Raw genomic sequence first — 23950 nt, 5'->3', positions numbered from 1 at the left:
AACCATGATGCTCCCTCCACCATACTTTACAGTTGGGATGAGGTTGATGTTGGTGTGCTGTGCCTTTTTTTCTCCACACATAGTGTTGGGTGTTCCTTCCAAGCAACTCAAGTGTAGTTTCATCTGTCCACAGAATATTTTGTCAGTAGCCCTGTGGAACGTTCAGGTGCACTTTTGCAAACTTCATGCCTGTAGCAATGTTGTTTTTGGACAGCAGTGGCTTCTTCCGTGGTGTCCTCCCATGAACACCATTCTTGTTTAGTGTTTTACGTATCGTAGACTCTTCAACAGAGATGTTAGCATGTTCCAGAGATTTCTGTAAGTCTTTAGCTGACACTCTAGGATTCTTCTTAACCTCATTGAGCATTCTGTGCTGTCCTCTTGCAGTCCTCTTTGCAGGATGGCCTCTTCTAAGGAGAGTAGCAACAGTGCTGAACTTTTCCATTTATAGACAATTTGTCTTACCGTGGACGGATGAACATTAAGGCTTTTAGAGATACTTTTGTAACCCTTTCCAGCTTTATGCAAGTCAACCATTCTTAACCTTAGGTCCTCTGAGTCCTCTGAGACCCTTAACCTTAGGTCCTTGTTCGAGGCATGGTTGACATCAGGAAATGCTTCTTGTGAATAGCAAACTCAAATGTTGTGAGTGCTTTTTATAGGGCAGCTCCAACCAACATCTCCAATCTCGTCTCATTGATTGGACTCCAGGTTAGCTGACTCCTGACTCCAATTATCTTTTGGAGGAGTCATTATCCTAGGGGTTCACAAACTTTTTCCAACCTACACTGTGAATGTTTAAATTATGTATTCAATATAGACAAGAAAAATACCATAATTTGTATGTTATTAGTTAAAGCAGACTGTGTTTGTCTATTGTTGTGACAGATGAAGATCAGATCAAATTTGATGATCACTTTATGCAGAAATCCAGGTATTTCCAAAGGGTTCACATACTTTTTCTTGCCACTGTACTTGGCTAGTTTCACCCTATTCCCTCTGCAGGGCTGAGCAGGGCTGAGCAGGGCTGGGGAGCTGCAGGGCTGAGCAGGCTGAGCAGGGGTGAGCAGGCCTGGGGTGCTGCAGGGCTGGGGAGCTGCAGGGCTGAGCAGGGCTGGGGAGCTGCAGGGCTGAGCAGGGCTGAGCAGGGCTGGGGAGCTGCAGGGCTGAGCAGGGCTGGGGAGCTGCAGGGCTGGGGAGCTGCAGGGCTGAGCAGGGCTGGGGAGCTGCAGGGCTGAGCAGGCTGAGCAGGGCTGGGGAGCTGCAGGGCTGAGCAGGGCTGGGGACCTGCAGGTCTGAGCCGGGCTCGGGACCTGCAGGGCTGAGCCGGGCTGGGGACCTGCAGGGCTGAGCCGGGCTGGGGACCTGCAGGGCTGAGCCGGGCTGGGGACCTGCAGGGCTGAGCAGGGCTGGGGAGCTGCAGGGCTGGGGAGCTGAAGGGCTGAGCAGGGCTGGGGAGCTGCAGGGCTGAGCAGGGCTGGGGAGCTGCAGGGCTGAGCAGGGATGGGGAGCAATGTGCTGAGCAGGCCTGGGGAGCTGCGGGGTTGAGCAGGGCTGGGGCGCTACGGGGCTGAGCAGGGCTGGGGAGCTACGGGGCTGAGCAGGGCTGGGGAGCTACGGGGCTGAGCAGGGCTGGGGAGCTACGGGGCTGAGCAGGGCTGGGGAGCTGTGGGGCTGAGCAGGGCTGGGGAGCTACGGGGCTGAGCAGGGCTGGGGAGCTGCGGGGCTGAGCAGGGCTGGGGAGCTACGGGGCTGAGTAGGGCTGGGGAGCTATTGGGCTGAGCAGGACTGAGCAGGGCTGGGGAGTTGCAGGGCTGAGCAGGGCTGGGGAGCTACTTTGCTGAGCAGGGCTGGGGAGCTGCAGGGCTGAGCAGGGCTGGGGAGTTGCAGGGCTGAGCAGGGCTGAGCAGGGCTGGGGAGCTACGGGGCTGAGCAGGGCTGGGGAGCTACGGGGCTGAGTAGGGCTGGGGAGCTACGGGGCTGAGCAGGACTGAGCAGGGCTGGGGAGTTGCAGGGCTGAGCAGGGCTGGGGAGCTACTTTGCTGAGCAGGGCTGGGGAGCTGCAGGGCTGAGCAGGGCTGGGGAGTTGCAGGGCTGAGCAGGGCTGAGTAGGGCTGGGGAGCTACGGGGCTGAGCAGGGCTGGGGAGCTACGGGGCTGAGTAGGGCTGGGGAGCTACGGGTCTGAGCAGGACTGAGCAGGGCTGGGGAGCTACTTTGCTGAGCAGGGCTGGGGAGCTGCAGGGCTGAGTAGGGCTGGGGAGCTACTTTGCTGAGCAGGGCTGGGGAGCTGCAGGGCTGAGTAGGGCTGGGGAGTTGCAGGGCTGAGCAGGGCTGGGGAGCTACTTTGCTGAGCAGGGCTGGTTAGCTACTTGGCTGAGTAGGGCTGGGGAGCTACGGGGCTGAGCAGGGCTGAGCAGGGCAGAGCAGGGCTGGGGAGCTACTTTGCTGAGCAGGGCTGGTTAGCTACTTGGCTGAGTAGGGCTGGGGAGCTACTTTGCTGAGCAGGGCTGGTTAGCTACTTGGCTGAGCAGGGCTGGGGAGCTACGGGGCTGAGCAGGGCTGGGGAGTTGCAGGGCTGAGCAGGGCTGAGCAGGGCTGGGGAGCTACGGGGCTGAGCAGGCCTGGTTAGCTACTTGGCTGAGTAGGGCTGGGGAGCTACGGGGCTGAGCAGGGCAGAGCTGGGCAGAGCAGTGAGTCACTGTTTAAAGACTGGAATTCAGATGATTATTTGATTATGGTAATTATGACTCAACTAACTGCTGAGCAGCTGAGAGTGGAGGAGACTTAGAGCAGAGAGAGGCTGAACAGTAGACCTGGGATGTGTCTATGGGCCCTGGTCAGAAGTAGTGTACTATATAGTGAATAGGGTTCCATTTGGGACACATACCCGAGGTCTCCTCGGTCCACTGAGAGCTCCAAATGAGCGTCTGATAAAGTCAACTCACTGCTCTCTGAACTGTAGAGTCTCACACGCTGTATTAAGAGTTGTTGAAGGGCCCTTGTGTTCCTCTAAGTCAGTCCTCTACTGTTCTGACCTGTACCTACTGTACTTTGAGTAGAACCTCCTGGTCTGAATAAATAGTAGACACACACCGTGACTAGATTATCAGGAGAGATCCAAGAGAATGCAAAACACTGAAGGTTATTTGCTAGCCTGGTCCCAGATCTGTCTGTGCTGTCTTGCCAAATATTATGATCATATATTGGTAAGCCAGCGCAGATCTTGGACAGGGCTAGTTGTGTGCTGCTGTTATTTTCTGTCAGATTTGGCCCCCTCTCAGGGCAGCAACTAGATTCATTCCTCATTACTACTATCAGACTGGGTACAGCAGGACTGGGCTGGGCTCCTTGGCTGGACTGGGCTTGTCAGTAGGACTGGGCTGGGCTCCTTGGCTGGACTGGGCTGGGCTCGTTGGCAGGGCTGGGCTCCTCGGCAGGGCTGGGCTGGGCCCCTCGGCTGGGCTGGGCAGGGCTCCTCGGCAGGGCTGGGCTGGGCTCCTCGGCTGGGTTGGACTGGGCTGGGCCCCTCGGCTGGGCTGGGCTGGGCTCCTCGGCAGGGCTGGGCTGGGCTCCTCGGCTGGACTGGGCTGGGCTCCTCGGCTGGGCTCCTTGGCTGGGCTGCTCCTCGGCTGGGCTCCTCGGCTGGGCTCCTCGGCTGGTCTCCTCAGCTGGGCTGGGCTGGGCTCCTCGGCTGGGCTGGGCTCCTCGGCTGGGCTGGGCTTCTCGGCTGGACTGGGCTGGGCTCCTCGCCTGGGCTGGGCTGGGCTGGGCTCCTCGCCTGGGCTGGGCTGGGCTCCTCGGCTGAGCTGGGCTGGGTTCCTCGGCAGGGCTGGGCTGGGCTGGGCTCCTCGGCAGGACTGGGCTGGGATGGGCTTCTCGGCAGGGCTGGGCTGGGCTGGGCTCCTCGGCTGGGCTGGGCTGGGTTCCTCGGCAGGGCTGGGCTGGGCTGGGTTGGGCTCCTCGGCTGGACTGGGCTGGGCTCCTCGACTGGGCTGGGCTACTCGGCTGGGCTGGGCTGGGCTCCTTGGCTGGGCTGGGCAGGGCTAGGCTTCTCGGCAGGGCTGGGTAAAGTAACAATGGTGTATTTTATGATTAATCACATCGTCTCTATGCAATAGATTTAACACTAATAGGCCTGGTGATAGTGGTCAGGATTGGTCTTCCGTTGAGAAGGATTACCAGACTACTAACCATAGAGATCCTATTAAATTACTAGAGGGTCTATGTCATAATCCCTCAAAGTTCCATAGTGGGGTGGAAATAGCAGCCATATTGGTCAGGGAGAAATCCAAAACCAGCCTTGTTGGAATGAATCAGGCATAGGTGATGCATTTCCTGCTTGTACTGATGCAGGGAAATAAAACCACTCCACAAATTTCTTGTTAACAAACTATAGTTTTGGCAAGTCTGTTAGGACATCTACTTTGTGCATGACACAAGTAATTTTCCTAACAATTGTTTACAGACAGATTATTTTTCTGTATCACAATTCCAGTGGGTCAGAAGTTTACATACACTAAGTTGACTGTGCCTTTAAACAGCTTGGAAAATTCCAGAAAATTATGTCATGGCTTTAGAAGCTTCTGATTGACATCATTTGAGTCAATTGGAGGTATTTGGAGGTATTTCAAGACCTACCTTCAAACTCAGTGCGTCTTTGCTTGACATCATGGGAAAATCAAAAGAAATCAGCCAAGACCACAGAAAAAAAATTGTAGACCTCCACACGTCTGGTTCATCCTTGGGAGAAATTTCCAAACACCTGAAGGTGCAACGCGCACGATTGTTTGTACAGATGAACAAGTATAAACACCATGGGACCATGCAGCCATCATACCGCTCAGGAAGGAGACACGTTCTGTCTCCTAGAGATGAATGTACTTTGGTGCAAAAAGTGCAAATCAATCCCAGAACAACAGCAAAGGACCTTGTGAAGATGCTGGAGGAAACAGGTATGAAAGTATCTATATCCACAGTAAAATGAGTCCTATATCGACATAACCTGAAAGGCCGCTCAGCAAGGAAGAAGCCACTGCTCCAAAACCGCCACATAAAAGCCAGACTACGGTTTGCAACTGTACATGGGGACAAAGATTGTACTTTTTGGAGAAATGTCCTCTGGTCTGATGAAACAAAAATATAACTGTTTGGCCATAATGACCATCGTTATGTTTGTTAAAAAACGGGGGAGGCTTGCAAGCCGAAGAACACCATCCCAACCGTGAAGCACGGGGGTGGCAACAATGACCCCAAGCATACTTCCAAAGTTGTGGCAAAATGGCTTAAGGACAACAAAGTTAAGGTATTGGAGTGGCCATCACAAAGCCCTGACCTCAATCCAATAGAACATTTGTGGGCAGATCTGAAAAAGCGTGTGCAAGCAAGTAGACCTACAAACCTGACTCGGTTACACCAACTCTGTCAGGAGGAATGGGCCAAAATTCACCCAATTTATTGTGGGAAGCTTGTGGAAGGCTACCCGAAAAGTTTGACCCAAGTTAAACAATTTAAAGGGGGGGCTGTAAAAGTCCACTCCATGATAACAAATATAATATCAATGATAAAACTGTTAATATAATATGAATGACCACCTCTTCTCTCCCTCCTCTCAACTCTCCCTGGGCATGTGTAACATACATGGCTGCCTGGGATTTAATGCAAAACTACCTCTGTGAGGTTTAAGATTTTAGGTCTAGATCTAACAGCCACCTAAGGGGTTAGCTAACGTCATCATCCATGATAAACTATCTACGTTTAAACTGATGATTATGGAGCAATGGGAGCTTAGACTCTGCAGTTGTCCTACAGCTCTGCTGCCGAGGCTTAGCTGAACAGTGTAGTGTTGCTTGTCTCAGCCATTCTCTATCGCACTCTGTCTGTCTGTCTCTGTCTGTCTGTCTTCTCTCTTTCTGTCTGTCTGTCTTTCTCTCTGTCTCTCTGTCTGTCTGTCTGTCTGTCTGTCTGTCTGTCTGTCTGTCTCTGTCTGTCTGTCTGTCTGTCTGTCTGTCTGTCTGTCTGTCTGTCTGTCTGTCTGTCTGTCTCTGTCTGTCTGTCTTCTCTCTTTCTGTCTGTCTGTCTTTCTCTCTGTCTCTCTGTCTGTCTGTCTGTCTGTCTGTCTGTCTGTCTCTGTCTGTCTGTCTGTCTGTCTGTCTGTCTGTCTTCTCTCTTTCTGTCTATCTGTCTTCTCTCTGTCTTTCTGTCTCTCTCTCTATCTGTCTGTCTGTTCTCTCTCTATCTGTCTGTCTGTTCTCTCTCTTTCTGTCTCTCTCTATCTGTCTGTCTGTTCTCTCTCTATCTGTCTGTCTCTCTCTCTCCTGTCTCTCTCAATTCAATTCAAGGGGCTTTATTGGCATGGGAAACATGTGTTAACATTGCCAAAGCAAGTGAGGTAGATAATATACAAAAGGGAAATAAACAATAAAAATAAACAATAAACATTACACATACAGAAGTTTCAAAACAATAAAGACATTACAAATGTCATATTATGTATATATACAGTGTTGTAGCACTGTACAAATGGTTAAAGTACACAAGGGAAAATAAATAAGCATAAATATGGGTTGTATTTACAATGGTGTTTGTTCTTCACTGGTTGCCCTTTTCTTGTGGTAACAGGTCACATATCTTGGTGCTGTGATGGCACACTGTGGAATTTCACCCAGTAGATATGGGAGTTTATCAAAATTGGGTTTGTTTTCGAGTTCTTTGTGAATCTGTGTAATCTGAGGGAAATATGTCTCTCTAATATGGTCATACATTGGGCAGGAGGTTAGGAAGTGCAGCTCAGTTTCCACCTCATTTTGTGGGCAGTGTTCACATAGCCTGTCTTCTCTTGAGAGTCATGTCTGCCTACGGCGGCCTTTCTCAATAGCAAGGCTATGCTCACTGAGTACATAGTCAAAGCTTTCCTTAATTTTGGGTCAGTCACAGTGGTCAGGTGTTCTGCCACTGTGTACTCTCTGTTTATGGCCAAATAGCATTCTAGTTTGCTCTGTTTTGTTGTTAATTCTTTCCAATGTGTCAAGTATTTATCTTGTTGTTTTCTCATGATTTGGTTGGGTCTAATTGTGCTGCTGTCCTGGGGCTCTGTAGGGTGTGTTTGTTTTGGTGAACAGAGCCCCAGGACCAGCTTGCTTAGGGGACTCTTTTCCAGGTTCATCTCTCTGTAGGTCATGGCTTTGTTATGGAAGGTTTGGGAATCGCTTCCTTTTAGGTGGTTGTAGAATTTAACGGCTCTTTTCTGGATTTTGATAATTAGTGGGTATCGGCCTAATTCTGCTCTGCATGCATTATTTGGTGTTCTACTTTGTACACAGAGGATATTTTTGCAGAATTCTGCGTGCAGAGTTTCAATTTTAGTGTTTGTCCCATTTTGTGAAATCTTGGTTGGTGAGCGGACCCCAGACCTCTCAACCATAAAGGGCAATGGGCTCTATGACTGATTCAAGTATTTTTTGCCAAATCCTAATTGGTATCTTGCATTTTATGTTCCTTTTGATGGCATAGAATGCCCTTCTTGCCTTGTCTCTCAGATCGTTCACAGCTTTCTGGAAGTTACCTGTGGCGCTGAAGTTTAGGCCAAGGTATGTATAGTTTTTTGTGTGCTCTAGGGCAATGGTGTCTAGATGGAATTTGTATTTGTGGTCCTGGCGACTGGACCTTTTTTGGAACACCATTATTTTGGTCTTACTGAGATTTACTGTCAGGTCTGGCAGAATCTGTGCAAAAGATCTAGGTGTTGCTGTAGGCCGTCCTTGGTTGGTGAAGCACCAGATCATCAGCAAACAGTAGACATTTGACTTCAGATTCTAGTAGGGTGAAGCCGGGTGCTGCAGACTTTTCTAGTGCCCGCGCCAATTCGTTGATATATATATATATATTGAAAAGGGTGGGGCTTAAGCTGCATCCCTGTCTCACCCCATGACCCTGTGAGAAGAAATGTGTCGGTTTTTTTGCCCATTTTCACCGCACAATTGTTGTTTGTGTACATGGATTTTATAATGTTGTATGTTTTACCCCCCAACACCACTTTCCATCAATTTGTATAGCAGACCCTCATGCCAAATTGAGTCAAATACTTTTTTGAAATCAACAAAGCATGAGAAGACTTTTTCTTTGTTTTGGTTTGTTTGGTTGTCAATTAGGGTGTGCAGGGTGAATACATGGTCTGTTGTACGGTAATTTGGTACAAAGCCAATTTGACATTTGCTCAGTACATTGTTTTCATTGAGGAAATGGACGAGTCTGCTGTTAATGATAATGCAGAGGATTTTCCCAAGGTTGCTGTTGACGCATATTCCACGGTAGTTATTGGGGTCAAATTTGTCTCAACTTTTGTGGATTGGGGTGATCAGTCCTTGGTTCCAAATATTGGGGAAGATGCCAGAGCTAAGGATGATGTTAAAGAGTTTTAGTATAGCCAATTGGAATTTGTTGTCTGTATATTTGATCATTTCATTAAGGATACCATCAACACCACATGCCTTTTTGGGTTGGAGGGTTTTTATTTTGTCCTGTAGCTCATTCAAGGTAATTGGAGAATCCAGTGGCTTCTGGTAGTCTTTAATAGTTGATTCTAAGATTTGTATTTGATCCTGTATATGTTTTTGCTCTTTATTCTTTGTTATAGAGCCAAAAAGATTGGAGAAGTGGTCTCTCTCTTTCTGTCTGTGTCTCTCTGTTAGTCTCTGTCTGTATTCTCGCTCATCTCTCTCTTGCTTAAACTCTCACTTTTTCTCTCTCTCTCTCTGTCTCTCTCTCTCTTTCTCTGTCTCGCTCTCTCTCTGTCGCTCTCTGTCTCTGTCTTGCTCTCTCTCTCGCTCTGTCTTGCTCTCTCTGTCTCTGTCTTGCTCTCTCTCTGTCTCTGTCTTGCTCTCTCTCTGTCTCTGTCTTGCTCTCTCTCTGTCTCTGTCTTGCTCTCTCTCTCGCTCTGTCTTGCTCTCTCTCTCGCTCTGTCTTGCTCTCTCTGTCTTGCTCTCTCTCTGTCTCTGTCTTGCTCTCTCTCTGTCTCCCTCTCTGTCTCTCTGTGTGTTGTTTCTCCCCCCCCCCACACCATCTGCACCGTATTGAATCAGGAAGAGCAGTATCAGCAGCTTTAATGACCCTGTGTAAATAGGCTCAATAGGAACTAATGACAATGTTGTGAACAATGAAATAACATGGGATCCAATCCCAGGTAAACTACTCAACCAAATAATTGTTATGGGTTCAAGCAGCAAAGCCCTATTCTATTTCTTGGCGTTCATCATTATTAGGCAATTCCTCCCATGCGATTCAATGCCAACTAAACCAATGGTGGTGCTATAACAAGCGATTGAAAATGCAAACTTTGAAAGCTCACGCCCCTCACCACGTGTGATGTAGAGTCGTGAAACTTGGTACATAGGTCCGTCTCTTCACAAGGAACACATTTGCCTCAAGAACCCATGAGGTCTGCCTTAATGGATTTTCCACCATTTAGAATTTTTGTGAAAAACACTTCAAATGCACCGAATGACCGATCTGCACAGAATTTGATATATGGCCTTTATGGAGGTCTCTCAACACTATATTTTCCACTCTAGTATGTCAAACAACTGACCAATAAGCATTCATGTGGGCGTGGTCTGACACATAAATGCAGATAAATCAGACACTGATAATTGTATTGTAACAACTTGGCACACATGTTCCAAACACTGTCAAGACTCAACAAATGCCAGCACATTCAGCTCGACCACATGGTGGCGCAAAAACGGATGCATGTTTATATCTGTTGATCGGTTCGACTCAGAGTGAGGAAATTTGGCACAGGGATATGAGTCTAGCTAATCTGTTAAGGTTCTGTTTAGCCGCATGGTGGAGCAGTTGGACAGGGAAAACCATTCACGCAAGCTTATTGGCTCATAGTGGCCATATTGTTTGAGTTTGAGTCCTGCATTTGAAGACGTGTACATCGATGTTATATATATATATATATATACCAAATTTGGTGCCAATCGGTCCAGCAGTTATGGAGAAGAAGACGTTTAAAGTTGTCAACATCATTTGAAAATGGTCCAAAATACATCAAAAGCTAATTGCATGATCTGTTCGATGTTGAGTTCTGATATTTGGCAAGTGTGGTAAGGAGTACAGTGGTAGCTCATCCTAGGGGAATGTGTCCAATTTGTCCTGATGGTTACACAGTAGACCCACAGCTTGAACCCTGGCATTGCTGCTAGCAGCTATTTTCTCTGGTTGGTTTTTCCCATTCAGCTATTGCCATGACGACAGACGAGGCGACAGAGAGCCAGCATCAGAAGAAACCCAGCCAGCAGGAGGCGGAGCAGCATCAGGTCACGCCTCCTGACCACGGACCCTCTGAGTCCCAGGCCGCCACCAGCCCCGCCACCTCGCCCCAGAGCACTGGTTCGCCCTCGTACTCCTCTCCCCAGGAGGAGGTGCAGCTGAGACCCCGTCGGCGCACCTCAGCTGGCCGCGGCCTCTCGCGCCTCTTCTCCTCCTTCCTGAAGAGGCGTTCCCAGTGCGAGGAGGACGGGGGAGAGAAGGGGGAGAAAGGAGGGGACGGGGAAGAGCCCAAGGCGCCCATCGCTGACTGTGAACCAGAGCTCAAGATCGAGGGTGATCAGAACCTTGACCTGCACTCGCTCAGCAGCAACGAGGCGCAGGTGAGATCCTATCCTAACCACCACACTGTTGTGTGTGTGTGTGTGTGTGTGTGTGTGTGTGTGTCCTGCAATAGGGCATTAATAAGAGTCAGTGTCAAAGTGGTGATTTGAGTCTTTTCCAGAAGAACATCAGCGTCTTTGAAGAATAGTACTGATTAGTACTGTTAAGTACTGATTAGTACTGTTAAGTACTGATTACTACTGTTAAGTACTGTGAAGTGTTTTTTGTCGGATTACAGTACAGGATGTTTTTGTCATGTGTCAATGAATGCGTTTTTGGATATAAATATAACATTGATTGTGTTTAAAATGTGTCGTGTCTTTTTCCTCCAGCTTGTCCAGGTAGACCAGAAGGAAGACCCCGAGAAAGACTCTGAGGTAGAGGGCGGAGAGACCGATAAGAAGAAAAGAGAAGAGGACAGTGCCCAGGGGAAGGAGAAAGAGGAGGAGGAGCCTGAGGGAGAAGGAGAGAAAGAGGGAGTAGAGAAGACAACAGAGGAAGACGCTCAACCTCCTAAGCCTCCCCGTCGACCCAGGATCATGCAGATTAAAGTTACACTGCTGGACGACACTCTGTTTGAGTGTGAGCTGGAGGTAAGTCCCAATATTACCAAATCATTCCTTTATTCTAGTTGGAAACCTGGAATACATAGCCTGGGAGATCCAGGATGGTTTGTGCTGTCTAGACAAATCTCATGGAATCGTCATGTTTGACAGGGCTGTTTGACAGGGCTGTTTGACAGGGCTGTTTGACAGGGCTGGTTGGCAGGGCTGGTTGACAGGGCTGGTTGACAGGGCTGGTTGACAGGGCTGGTTGACAGGGCTGGTTGACAGGGCTGGTTGACAGGGCTGTTTGACAGGGCTGTTTGACATGGCTGGTTGACAGGGCTGGTTGGCAGGGCTGGTTGACAGGGCTGTTTGACATGGCTGGTTGACAGTGCTGGTTGACAGGGCTGGTTGGCAGGGCTAGTTTACAGGGCTGTTTGACAGGGCTGTTTGACAGGGCTGTTTGACATGGCTGTTTGACAGGGCTGTTTGACAGGGCTGGTGGACAGGGCTGGTGGACATGGCTGGTTGACAGGGCTGGTTGACAGGGCTGGTTGACAGGGCTGTTTGACAGGGCTGGTTGACAGGGCTGGTTGGCAGGGCTGGTTTACAGAGCTGTTTGACATGGCTGGTAGACAGTGCTGGTTTACAGGGCTGTTTGACAGGGCTGGTTGGCAGGGCTGTTTGGCAGGGCTGGTTTACAGGGCTGTTTGACAGGGCTGGTTGGCAGGGCTGGTTTACAGGGCTGTTTGACAGGGCTGGTTGACTTGGCTGTTTGACTTGGCTAGTTGACAGTGCTGTTTGACTTGGCTGGTTTACAGGGCTGTTTGACAGGGCTGTTTGACAGTGCTGTTTGACTTGGCTGGTTGACATGGCTGGCTGACTTGGCTGGTTGACTTGGCTGGTTGACTTGGCTGTTTGACAGGGCTGTTTGGCATGACTGGTTGACAGGGCTGTTTGACTTGGCTAGTTGACATTGCTGTTTGACTTGGCTGGTTGGCATTGCTGGTTGACAGTGCTGTTTGACTTGGCTGGTTGACATGGCTGGTTGACAGTGCTGTTTGACGTGGCTAGTTGACGTGGCTAGTTGACAGGGCTAGTTGACATTGCTGGTTGACAGTGCTGGTTGACAGGGCTGGTTGACAGGGCTGTTTGACAGGGCTGGTTGACTTGGCTTGTTGACTTGGCTGGTTGACAGAGCTGGTTGACAGGGCTGTTTGACAGGGCTAGTTGGCATGGCTGGTTGACAGGGCTGTTTGACTTGGCTGGTTGGCATTGCTGGTTGACAGGGCTGGTTGACAGGGCTGGTTGACAGGGCTGGTTGACAGGGCTGTTTGACAGGGCTGGTTGACTTGGCTTGTTGACTTGGCTGGTTGACAGGGCTGGTTGACAGGGCTGTTTGACAGGGCTAGTTGGCATGGCTGGTTGACAGGGCTGTTTGACAGGGCTAGTTGGCAGGGCTGGTTGACAGGGCTGTTTGGCATGACAATTCCATATGATTTGGCAAGACAACACAACCATCCCTGGGATCTCCAGGCTAGGGATACATCCAGTATTGAATAAAACGAGCCTCCACCACTACTCAGGCAATGTTTTTGTCATTGGTCAGCAGCAGCCTATCTTCCTCTCTCCTAATTCATGTTCTACTGCATTAGGAACCTACAGTTAATGGATACGTCCCAATTGACATCCTACAGTGCCTTGCGAAAGTATTCGGCCCCCTTGAACTTTGCGACCTTTTGCCACATTTCAGGCTTCAAACATGAAGATATAAAACTGTATTTTTTTGTGAAGAATCAACAACAAGTGGGACACAATCATGAAGTGGAACGACATTTATTGGATATTTCAAACTTTTTTAACAAATCAAAAACTGAAAAATTGGGCGTGCAAAATGATTCAGCCCCCTTAAGTTAATACTTTGTAGCGCCACCTTTTGCTGCGATTACAGCTGTAAGTCGCTTGGGGTATGTCTCTATCAGTTTTGCACATCGAGAGACTGAAATTTTTTCCCATTCCTCCTTGCAAAACAGCTCGAGCTCAGTGAGGTTGGATGGAGAGCATTTGTGAACAGCAGTTTTCAGTTCTTTCAACAGATTCTCGATTGGATTCAGGTCTGGACTTTGACTTGGCCATTCTAACACCTGGATATGTTTATTTTTGAACCATTCCATTGTAGATTTTGCTTTATGTTTTGGATCATTGTCTTGTTGGAAGACAAATCTCCGTCCCAGTCTCAGGTCTTTTGCAGACTCCATCAGGTTTTCTTCCAGAATGGTCCTGTATTTGGCTCCATCCATCTTCCCATCAATTTTAACCATCTTCCCTGACCCTGCTGAAGAAAAGCAGGCCCAAACCATGATGCTGCCACCACCATGTTTGACAGTGGGGATGGTGTGTTCAGCTGTGTTGCTTTTACGCCAAACATAACGTTTTGCATTGTTGCCAAAATTGTTAAAAAAGTTTGAAATAGGCAATAAATGTCGTTCCACTTCATGACTGTGTCCCACTTGTTGTTGATTCTTCACAAAAAAATACAGTTTTATATCTTTATGTTTGAAGCCTGAAATGTGGCAAAAGGTCGCAAAGTTCAAGGGGGCCGAATACTTTCGCAAGGCACTGTATTCCCTACATACCTGGTCAAAAGTAGTGCACTATATAGGGATTAGTGTGCCATTTGGGACACATATGTCTCACACAGTTAATTACTGGATTTTTGTGTGTGTCTGTAGCTATTTCTTCTCCCTGTGTGTGTGTCTGGCCTTTAGAAAACATGCCGATCACACAGACTGATTTATTATGGCTCTCTGAGAAATATCTCTCCTGCCTGTAGAAACATGCCAAAGGTGTGGAGCTGTTCACCAAGGTGTGTGACCACCTCAACCTGCTGGAGAGAGACTACTACGGCCTGGCCATCTGGGAGTCGCCCTCCATGAAGGTCAGTAGCTCTGAGACAATGTTCTGCACTTTAACTAATGTCTGTCTGTTACTAAATTTACTAATATTACTGGTGTGATCACACCTGTACCTGTCCATTCCCACAAAGATACATGGACAGCAGCATACCACCCTGCATACCACTGCTGGCTTGCTTCTGAAGCTAAGCAGGGTTGGTGCTGGTCAGTCTCTGGATGGGAGACCAGATGCTGCTGGAAGTGGTGTTGGAGGGCCAGTAGGAGGCACTCTTACCTCTGGTCTAAAAAATATCCCAATGCCCCAGGGCAGTGATTGGGGACACTGCCCTGTGTAGGGTGTCCTGACTCTATGAGGTCATTAAAGCTCCCATGGCACTTATCGTAAGAGTAGGGGTGTTAACCCCGGTGTCCTAGCTAAATTCCCAATCTGGCCCTCAAACCACCATTGTCACCTAATTATCCCCAATTGCAATTGGCTCACCCTCCTATCCACTGTAACTATAACCCCAGGTTGTTGCTGTAAATGAGAACGTGTTCTCAGTCAACTTACCTGGTAAAATAACAGATAAATTATAAACGTACCTCTCTGATTCAGAGGGGTTGGGTTAAATGCGGAAGACACATTAGGTATCTCCTGTTTCCTCCCAGTGTTGTACAACTGACTAGGTATCCTGGTTTCCTCCCAGTGTTGTACAACTGACTAGGTATCCTGGTTTCCTCCCAGTGTTGTACAACTGACTAGGTATCCTGGTCTCCTCCCAGTGTTGTACAACTGACTAGATATCCTGGTTTCCTCCCAGTGTTGTACAACTGACTAGATATCCTGGTTTCCTCCCAGTGTTGTACAACTGACAAGGTGTCCTGGTTTCCTCCCAATGTTGTACAACTGACTAGGTATCCTGGTTTCCTCCCAGTGTTGTACAACTGACAAGGTATCCTGGTTTCCTCCCAGTGTTGTACAACTGACTAGGTATCCTGGTTTCCTCCCAGTGTTGTACAACTGACAAGGTATCCTGGTTTCCTCCCAGTGTTGTACAACTGACAAGGTATCCTGGTTTCCTCCCAGTGTTGTACAACTGACAAGGTATCCTGGTTTCCTCCCAGTGTTGTACAACTGACTAGGTATCCTGGTTTCCTCCCAGTGTTGTACAACTGACAAGGTATCCTGGTTTCCTCCCAGTGTTGTACAACTGACAAGGTATCCTGGTTTCCTCCCAGTGTTGTACAACTGACTAGGTATCCTGGTTTCCTCCCAGTGTTGTACAACTGACAAGATATCCTGGTTTCCTCTACAACTGACTAGGTATCCTGGTTTCCTCCCAGTGTTGTACAACTGACAAGGTATCCTGGTTTCCTCCCAGTGTTGTACAACTGACTAGGTATCCTGGTTTCCTCCCAGTGTTGTACAACTGACAAGGTATCCTGGTTTCCTCCCAGTGTTGTACAACTGACAAGGTATCCTGGTTTCCTCCCAGTGTTGTACAACTGACTAGGTATCCTGGTTTCCTCCCAGTGTTGTACAACTGACTAGGTTTCCTGGTTTCCTCCCAGTGTTGTACAACTGACAAGGTATCCTGGTTTCCTCCCAGTGTTGTACAACTGACAAGGTATCCTGGTTTCCTCCCAGTGTTGTACAACTGACTAGGTATCCTGGTTTCCTCCCAGTGTTGTACAACTGACAAGATATCCTGGTTTCCTCTACAACTGACTAGGTATCCTGGTTTCCTCCCAGTGTTGTACAACTGACAAGGTATCCTGGTTTCCTCCCAGTGTTGTACAACTGACTAGGTATCCTGGTTTCCTCCCAGTGTTGTACAACTGACAAGGTATCCTGGTTTCCTCCCAGTGTTGTACAACTGACAAGGTATCCTGGTTTCCTCCCAGTGTTGTACAACTGACTAGGTATCCTGGTTTCCTCCCAGTGTTGTACAACTGACTAGGTTTCCTGGTTTCCTCCCAGTGTTGTACAACTGACAAGGTATCCTGGTTTCCTCCCAGTGTTGTACAACTGACAAGGTATCCTGGTTTCCTCCCAGTGTTGTACAACTGACTAGGTATCCTGGTTTCCTCCCAGTGTTGTACAACTGACAAGGTATCCTGGTTTCCTCCCAGTGTTGTACAACTGACAAGGTATCCTGGTTTCCTCCCAGTGTTGTACAACTGACTAGGTATCCTGGTTTCCTCCCAGTGTTGTACAACTGACAAGGTATCCTGGTTTCCTCCCAGTGTTGTACAACTGACAAGGTATCCTGGTTTCCTCCCAGTGTTGTACAACTGACTAGGTATCCTGGTTTCCTCCCAGTGTTGTACAACTGACTAGGTATCCTGGTTTCCTCCCAGTGTTGTACAACTGACTAGGTATCCTGGTTTCCTCCCAGTGTTGTACAACTGACTAGGTATCCTGGTTTCCTCCCAGTGTTGTACAACTGACAAGGTATCCTGGTTTCCTCCCAGTGTTTGATGTTCAGTTTTAAAACGGTGCAGCGTCTTGAGTTCTTGTTTTTTCCCCTGATTGTCCTACTTCTGCTCCACAGACCTGGATGGATTTCACCAAGGAGATCCGCAGGCAGGTTCAAGGTGAGGGTTGAATGCGTAGCTTCTGCTCTGCTCTCATTGTGTGTGTATAGGGGTCTGTCTTGAAACCTCTCGCTAAATTAATGGAAGTTCTACTGTGGGTGTGGTGCGTTCGGAAAATGCCGGCTCCAGACTGTCAGTGTGTCCTGGGCCTTTCGTAAATTCAGAGTGTTTCTCTCTCGCAGCGATCAGAGCGCACACTGGAATGCTCTGATCTCACAACGGAAGTCAAGCACCATCAGTTAACTGGCTAAAGTTGGCTGGCTTGCTAGCTTTTCCCTCAAACGTACCCTGAATGGCGAAAGGCTAATAAGCACACTGCCTTGTACACCTCACCGTGACACTGCCATTTCATTTTCTGCTCCACCTATGTAGGTGCAAAGTTAGACAAGATCTGTGCAGACGCACAATCATGTACAGGTGAGACGAAAATACCGTCGTCATTCATTACTCAGGGGGGTATTCATTAGTGCACACCGTAGCTAAACGTTTTGGAACGAAAATGAGGGTTTCTTATTGGACAAGTTCATGTTAGTCCCTAACAGTCCGTTTGGTGCCTATTGAATATGACCCAAGTTTTTTGTTTTTTAAACATCGCTGTGCATGTTTTAACGAGAGGAAAATGTTACCATGATTTGAATGTGTTTTGATGACAGATTTTTTCCCTCAGGCACCAATTATGACTTCACCTTCAATGTGAAGTTCTATCCTCCTGACCCAGCCCAGCTTTCTGAAGACATCACCAGGTTAACCTCTACCTGCTCCTCTGTCTGGTTTCTCTCTTCTTGGTGTGCTCTCTGTCTATTCCCAGCAAACCAAAATTTGTTAGGTCGCGGAAAATGTTCTCATAACACAAAAGCTGTCCAGTCGTGCTGATGATTATAGAATGTTTGAATAAGACATTCACCTGATGCTAGAAAAACGTTCCTAGAACACATTTAACCGGTTCTTTAAAAGATGATCAGAATGTTTCATTTGGTTTCTGGGAACATTATGGGGATATGATAAGAGGTTCCCAAAACACTAAAACTGTCCAGTTATGCTGACATTCAGATAGTGTTTGTATCAGGCTACACAAAACAGTCCTTTGATGTTGCAAGAATGTTCACAGAATAACCTGTCTGAGTTCTTTAAAGGTTCCCAGAACAGTGAATTAGGTTGTGGGAACAGTGTGGGTACATTACAAGTGATAGGTTCCCAAAGCACAAAACTTGCTGTCACGATCCTCTTCCTGTAAATGCCTGGACCAAAGCGCAGCGTGGTACACGTGTTCATGGTATTTATTTAAATCAGAACACTTGAACAAAAAGAACAAAGAGGAAAACAAACAGTTCTGTAAGGAAACTAAATAATACCGAAAACAACTATGACCCTGTCTTGGAGGTCCTCAGAACATTTCAAGAACATTTTATATTTACGTTTGACTACTATTATTATTACCACAACATTCTCAGTATGTACAGCTCCTTAAAACGCATTGGAATACATCCCCATTATATTTCTCTCCAGTTTGAATGTCAATTCACATTTGAAGGTGATACAGAAGACACATGGCATCATCCCTAAAGTGAAGCATGGTGGTGGCAGCGTCATGCTGGGGGGGATGTTTTTCGTTGGGAGACTAGTCAGGATCGAGGGGAAAGATGAACAGCTCAAAGTAAAGAGAGATCCTTGATGAAAACCTGCTCCAGAGTGTTCAGGACCACAGACTGGGTTGAAGGTTCACCTTCCAATAGGACAACGACCCTAAGCACACAGCCAAGACAACGCAGGAGTGGCTTCGGGACAAGTCTCTAAATATCCTTGAATGGGACTTCAACCCGATCGAACATCTCCGGAGAGACCTGAAAATAGCTGTGCAGCGATGCTCCATATCCAACCTGACAGAGCTTGAGAGGATCTGCAATGAAGAATGGGAGAAACTCTCCAAATCCAGGTGTGCCAAGCTTGTAGCGTCATAACCAAGAAAGATGTAATCGCTGCCTAAGGTGCTTCAACAAAGTACTGAGTAAAGGGTCTGAATACTTATGTAAATGTTATATTTCAGTTTTGTACTTTTTATAGGGGTATTGTGTGTAAAATATATTTAATCCATTTTAGAGTAAGGACAAACCCATTCTGAAAAATTACGATACATAATAAATATATCAAAACAAATTCAGGTTCAATGTAATAATCTTTTATTGAGTTAAGGTCCAATGCTGGCATTTTTATCTCAATATCAAATCATTTCTGGGTAACAATTAAGTTCCTTACTGTGATTATTTTCACTTAAAATGGTAACAAAAAATACAGTGTTACACAGCATATGAAGAGGATGGGAACATTTTAATAATGAATAAATTGTGTTCTAACTCGTAAATTGTGTTCTAACTCGTAAATTGTGTTCTAACTCGTAAATTGTGTAAAAAATATGGTTGTGTTTGTATGATTTAAATGCTGTTCAAGTGACCTATGAATTAAATTGAAGTGTGATGTGTGTCTATATCACCTTCTAGTAGGAATGGGTATGAGAAATCAAACGGATGTCAACTTGATCTTTAATCAGAGATCAATTTCATTCAAAATACTGTAAAACGATTTGGTCAAAAAAATGTTTTACTTGAAGACAACGTTAACTTGCTTTGACTCTGAGAACAGGCAGGTCTGTATATCGAATAGTTTTGTCTTTTGAGCCCCGTTTCAAATTATATTTTCCAATCCCCAATCTATTTTTTTGGGGGGGTAAATATATTAATTTAAATATATAAACTTTATATATAGATTTTTAAAATATATATTCCTTCTTTATTATTTCCCCATAACCTTACCACCCATCCCCTAATTTGAGTAAACTAATGAACAACAATACTGATTTAAAAAATATAAACACAACATGCCAAAATTTACCTGTTCATATAAGCAAATCAGTCAATTGAAATAAATAAATTATGCCCTAATCAATGGATTTCACATGACTGGGCAGGGGCACAGCCATGGGTGGGCCTGGGAGGGCATAGGCCCATCCATTTGGGAGCCAGGTCCACACACTGGGGAGCCAGGCCCAGCCAATCAGAATGAGTTTTTCCCCACAAAATACTCATCAGTTTCATCAGCTGTCTGGGTGGCTGAGCTCAGACGATCCCGCTTGGGGCAGCAGGTAGCCTAGTGGTTAGAACATTGGGCCAGTAACCGAAAGGTTGCTAGATCAAATCCCAGAGCTGACAAGGTAAAAATCTGTTGTTCTGCCCCTGAACAAGTCAGTTAACTCACTTGTTCCTAGGCTGTCATTGTAAATAAGAATTACTTCTTAACTGACTTGCCTAGTTAAAAAAATGTATTTAAAAAATGTGAAGAAAACGACGTTGGAGGCAGCCATCAACCTGTACGGCGCAGCCATCAACCTGTACAGCGCAGCCATCAACCTCATACAGCTGAGCCATACAACCAACTGATATTGCCAACTACTTTAATTATTTTTTTGTTAGAAAGATTAGCAAACTTAGGCATGACATGCCAGAAACAAACGCTGACACCACAGGTCCAAGTATATCTGACCAAATTAGGAAAGACAAGCATTGTAATTTTGAATTCTGTAAAGCGAATGTGGCAGAGGTGACATTTTTTGTTGTTGTCTATCAACAATGACAAGCCACCAGGGTCTGACAACTTGAATGGAAAATTACTGAGGATAATAGCGGACGATATTGGCATATCCTATTTGCCATATTTTCAATTCAAGCCTACTAGAAAATGTGTGCACTCAGGCCTGGAGCGAAGCAAAAGTAATCCCGCTACCTAAGAATAGTAAAGCCCCCTTTACTGGCTTAAATAGCCGACCAATCAGCCTGTTACCAACCCTTAGTAAACTTTTGTAGAAAATTGTGCTTGACCAGATACAGTGCTATTTTACAGTAAACAAATTGACAATTGGGGGCTGTTTTGTTCGACTTCAGTGCGGCTTTTGACATTATCGATCATAGTCTGCTGCTGGAAAAAAAATGTATGTGTTATGGCTTTACACCCTCTGTTTTATTGTGGATAAAGAGTTGCCTGTCTAACAGAACACAGAGGGTGTTATTTAATTGAAGCCTCTCCGACATAATCCAGGTAGAATCAGGAATTCCCCAGGGCAGCTGTCTAGGCCCCTTACTTTTTTTTACTAACGACAATGTAAAGCAAGTGCTTTACTATGTATGCGGATGACTCAACACTATACACGTCAGCTACTACAGCGATTGAAAATGACTGCAACACTTAACAAAAAGCTGCAGTTAGTTTTAGTGTAGGTGGCAAGGAATAAGTTAGTCTTAAATGTTTCTAAAACTAAAAGCATTTTATTTGGGACAAGTCATTCACTAAACCCTAAACCTCAACTAAATCTTGTAATAAATAATGTGGAAATTGAGCAAGTTGAGATGACTAAACTGCTCGAGTAGTACAACAGTAGCTAAGACGGGGAGAAGTCTGTCCATAATTAAGCTCTACTCTTAACAGCACTATCAACATGGCAGTTCCTACAGGCCCTAGTTTTGTCGCACCTGGACTACTGTTCAGTTGTGTGGTCACGTGCCACAAAGAACTGGCCAAAAGTTTTGAGAATGACACAAATATTAATTTTCACAAAGTCTGCTGCCTCAATTTGTATGATGGCAATTTGCATATACTCCAGAATGTTATGAAGAGTGAACAAATGAATTGCAATTAATTGCAAAGTCCCTCTTTGCCATGCAAATGAACTGAATGCCCAAAAAACATTTCCACTGCATTTCAGCCCTGCCACAAAAGGACCAGCTGACATCATGTCAGTGATTCTCTCGTTAACACAGGTGTGAGTGTTGACAAGGACAAGGCTGGAGATCACTCTGTCATGCAGATTGAGTTCAAATAACAGACTGGAAGCTTCAAAAGGAGGGTGGTGCTTGGAATCATTGTTCTTCCTCTGTCATCCATGGTTACCTGCAAGGAAACACGTGCCGTCATCATTGCTTTCCACAAAAAGGACTTCACAGGCAAGGATATTGCTGCCAGTAAGATTGCACCTAAATCAACCATTTATCTGATCATCAAGAACTTTAAGGAGAGCAGTTCAATTGTTGTGAAGAAGGCTTCAGGGAGCCCAAGAAAGTCCAGCAAGCACCGGGACCGTCTCCTAAAGTTGATTCAGCTGCAGGATCAGGGGGCACCAGTAGTGCAGAGCTTGCTCAGGAATGGCAGCAGGGAGGTGTGAGTGCATCTGCACGCACAGTGAGGCAAAAACTTTTGGAGGATGACCTGGTGTCAAGAAGGGCAGTAAAGAAGCCACTTCTCTCCAGGAAAAACATCAGGTACAGACTGATATTCTGCAAAAGGTACAGGGATTGGACTGCTGAGGACTGGGGTGAAGTCATTTTCTCTGATGAATCCCCTTTCCGATTGTTTGGGGCATCCGGAAAAAAGCATGTCTGGAGAAGACAAGGTGAGCGCTACCTTGTCATGCCAACAGTAAAGCATCCTGAGACCATTCATGTGTGGGGTTGCTTCCCAGCCAAGTGAGTGGGCTCACTCACATTTTTGCCTAAGAACACAGCCATGAATAAAGAATGGTACCAACAACCTCCTAGAGCAACTTCTCCCAACCATCCAGGAACAGTTTGGTGACGAACAATGCCTTTTCCAGCATGATAGAGCACCTTGCCATAAGGCAAAAGTGATAACCAAGTGGCTCGGGGAACATAACATTGATGTTTTGGGTCCATGGCCAGACCTTAATCCCATTGAGAACTTGTGGTCAATCCTCAAGAGGCGGGTGGACAAACAAAACCCCACAAATTCTGACAAACTCCAAGCATTGATTATGCAAGAATGAGCTGCCATCAGTCAGGATGTGGCCCAGAAGTTAATCGACAGCATGCCAGGGCAGATTGCAGAGGTCTTGGAAAAGAAGGGTCAACACTGCAAATATTGACTCTTTGCATCAACTTCATGTAATTGTCAATAAAAGCCTTTGACACTTATGAAATGCTTGTAATTATACTTCAGTATTCCATAGTAACATCTGACAAAAATATCTAAAGACACTGAGGCAGCAGACTTTGTGAAAATGTATATTTGTGTCATTCTCAAAACTTTTGGCCACGACTGTATATTGCGTCAACATCAATGTAACATTATTTATTTGCTATGAACGTCGTGGACAAAATTTGGAAAATGTGGAACATTATGCAACATTGTAGTAATGTTTTGTGCAACCTTAGTGAATATTTTAAAAATATTATTGCAACGTTAGGGGAATGTCCTGCGCAACCTACCTTAAACGTGGTATGAATATCCACTCTTTTCCAACAACCTAATTAAATGTTCTGGGGACCTTTTTTAAAGAACTCCAGAAAGGCTGGTCTATCAACATTCTTGCAAATTGAGTTTTTTTGTTCAAAGGAGTTTTTTGTGCACCCTGATACAAACGTAATCTTAATGGCTGCACAGCTGGACAGACAGTATTAGTGTTTTGGGAACCTACCTCTTGTTATACCCCCACAATGGTAGGGAACCTTTAAAAGAACAGAAGAAATGTGTTCTGGGAACGTTCTTGTAACACCAGGTGAATGTTTTATACAAACATTGCATAATATTCAACAGGACTGTGTTTTCTCAGTTTTTGCCACAACCTAAGAAATGTTTAAACTTTCACAGAATCAATTTGGGGGGGAATGTTCTGTGTTGGTTGTTATAGATTTTGGGGGGGAATGTTCTGTGTTGGTTGTTATATATTTTGGGGGGGAATGTTCTGTGTTGGTTGTTATAGATTTTGGGGGGGAATGTTCTGTGTTGGTTGTTATAGATTTTGGGGGGGAATGTTCTGTGTTGGTTGTTACAGATTTTGTGGGGGAATGTTCTGTGTTGGTTGTTATAGATTTTGGGGGGGAATGTTCTGTGTTGGTTGTTATAGATTTTGGTGGGGAATGTTCTATGTTGGTCGTTATAGATTTTGGGGGTGAATGTTCTGTGTTGGTTGTTATAGATTTTGGGGGGGAATGTTCTGTGTGGTTGTTATAGATTTTTGGGGGGAATGTTCTGTGTTGGTTGTTATAGATTTTGGGGGGGATGTTCTGTGTTGGTTGTTACAGATTTTGTACACAATGTTGAGGATATTTTTCAAGGATATTTCATTTGAAAAAGAAAAATTGTGAGAAAAACTTCTTTTTTTTAAAATCATAAACATTATTTTGGGATGTTAGATAAAACCCGAACTAGAACTTCATGGAATGTTAGCTAATGTTCTGGGAAAGTTGCCGGTTTGCTGG

At 46.2% G+C, this 23950-nt stretch overlaps 1 protein-coding gene across 24 annotated transcripts in view; it reads left to right on the top strand.

The window, feature by feature from the left end:
- epb41a (erythrocyte membrane protein band 4.1a) overlaps positions 1-23950 on the top strand; it is a 147733-nt gene that overhangs the window by 47146 nt on the left and 76637 nt on the right. For 8 of the 24 annotated variants that reach the window (XM_090209378.1, XM_090209376.1, XM_090209374.1 and 5 more), the window contains exons 2-6: positions 10241-10653; positions 10987-11247; positions 14033-14137; positions 16649-16691; positions 17359-17434. In XM_090209378.1, the coding sequence (XP_090065504.1) occupies positions 10249-10653; positions 10987-11247; positions 14033-14137; positions 16649-16691; positions 17359-17434 (890 nt within the window). In that variant the 5' untranslated portion in view covers positions 10241-10248. Of the gene's footprint in view, positions 1-10240; positions 10654-10986; positions 11248-14032; positions 14138-16648; positions 16692-17063; positions 17109-17358; positions 17435-23950 lie in introns of all 24 variants that reach the window. The other 16 variants (XM_036953525.2, XM_036953524.2, XM_036953529.2 and 13 more) reach the window with 3 other exon arrangements.

Source organism: Oncorhynchus mykiss, chromosome 18 (genome assembly GCF_057628025.1).
Source record: "Oncorhynchus mykiss isolate SJ-2025 chromosome 18, ASM5762802v1, whole genome shotgun sequence".
Lineage (NCBI taxonomy): Eukaryota > Metazoa > Chordata > Actinopteri > Salmoniformes > Salmonidae > Oncorhynchus > Oncorhynchus mykiss.
This window is presented reverse-complemented; position numbering and strand designations above follow the sequence as displayed.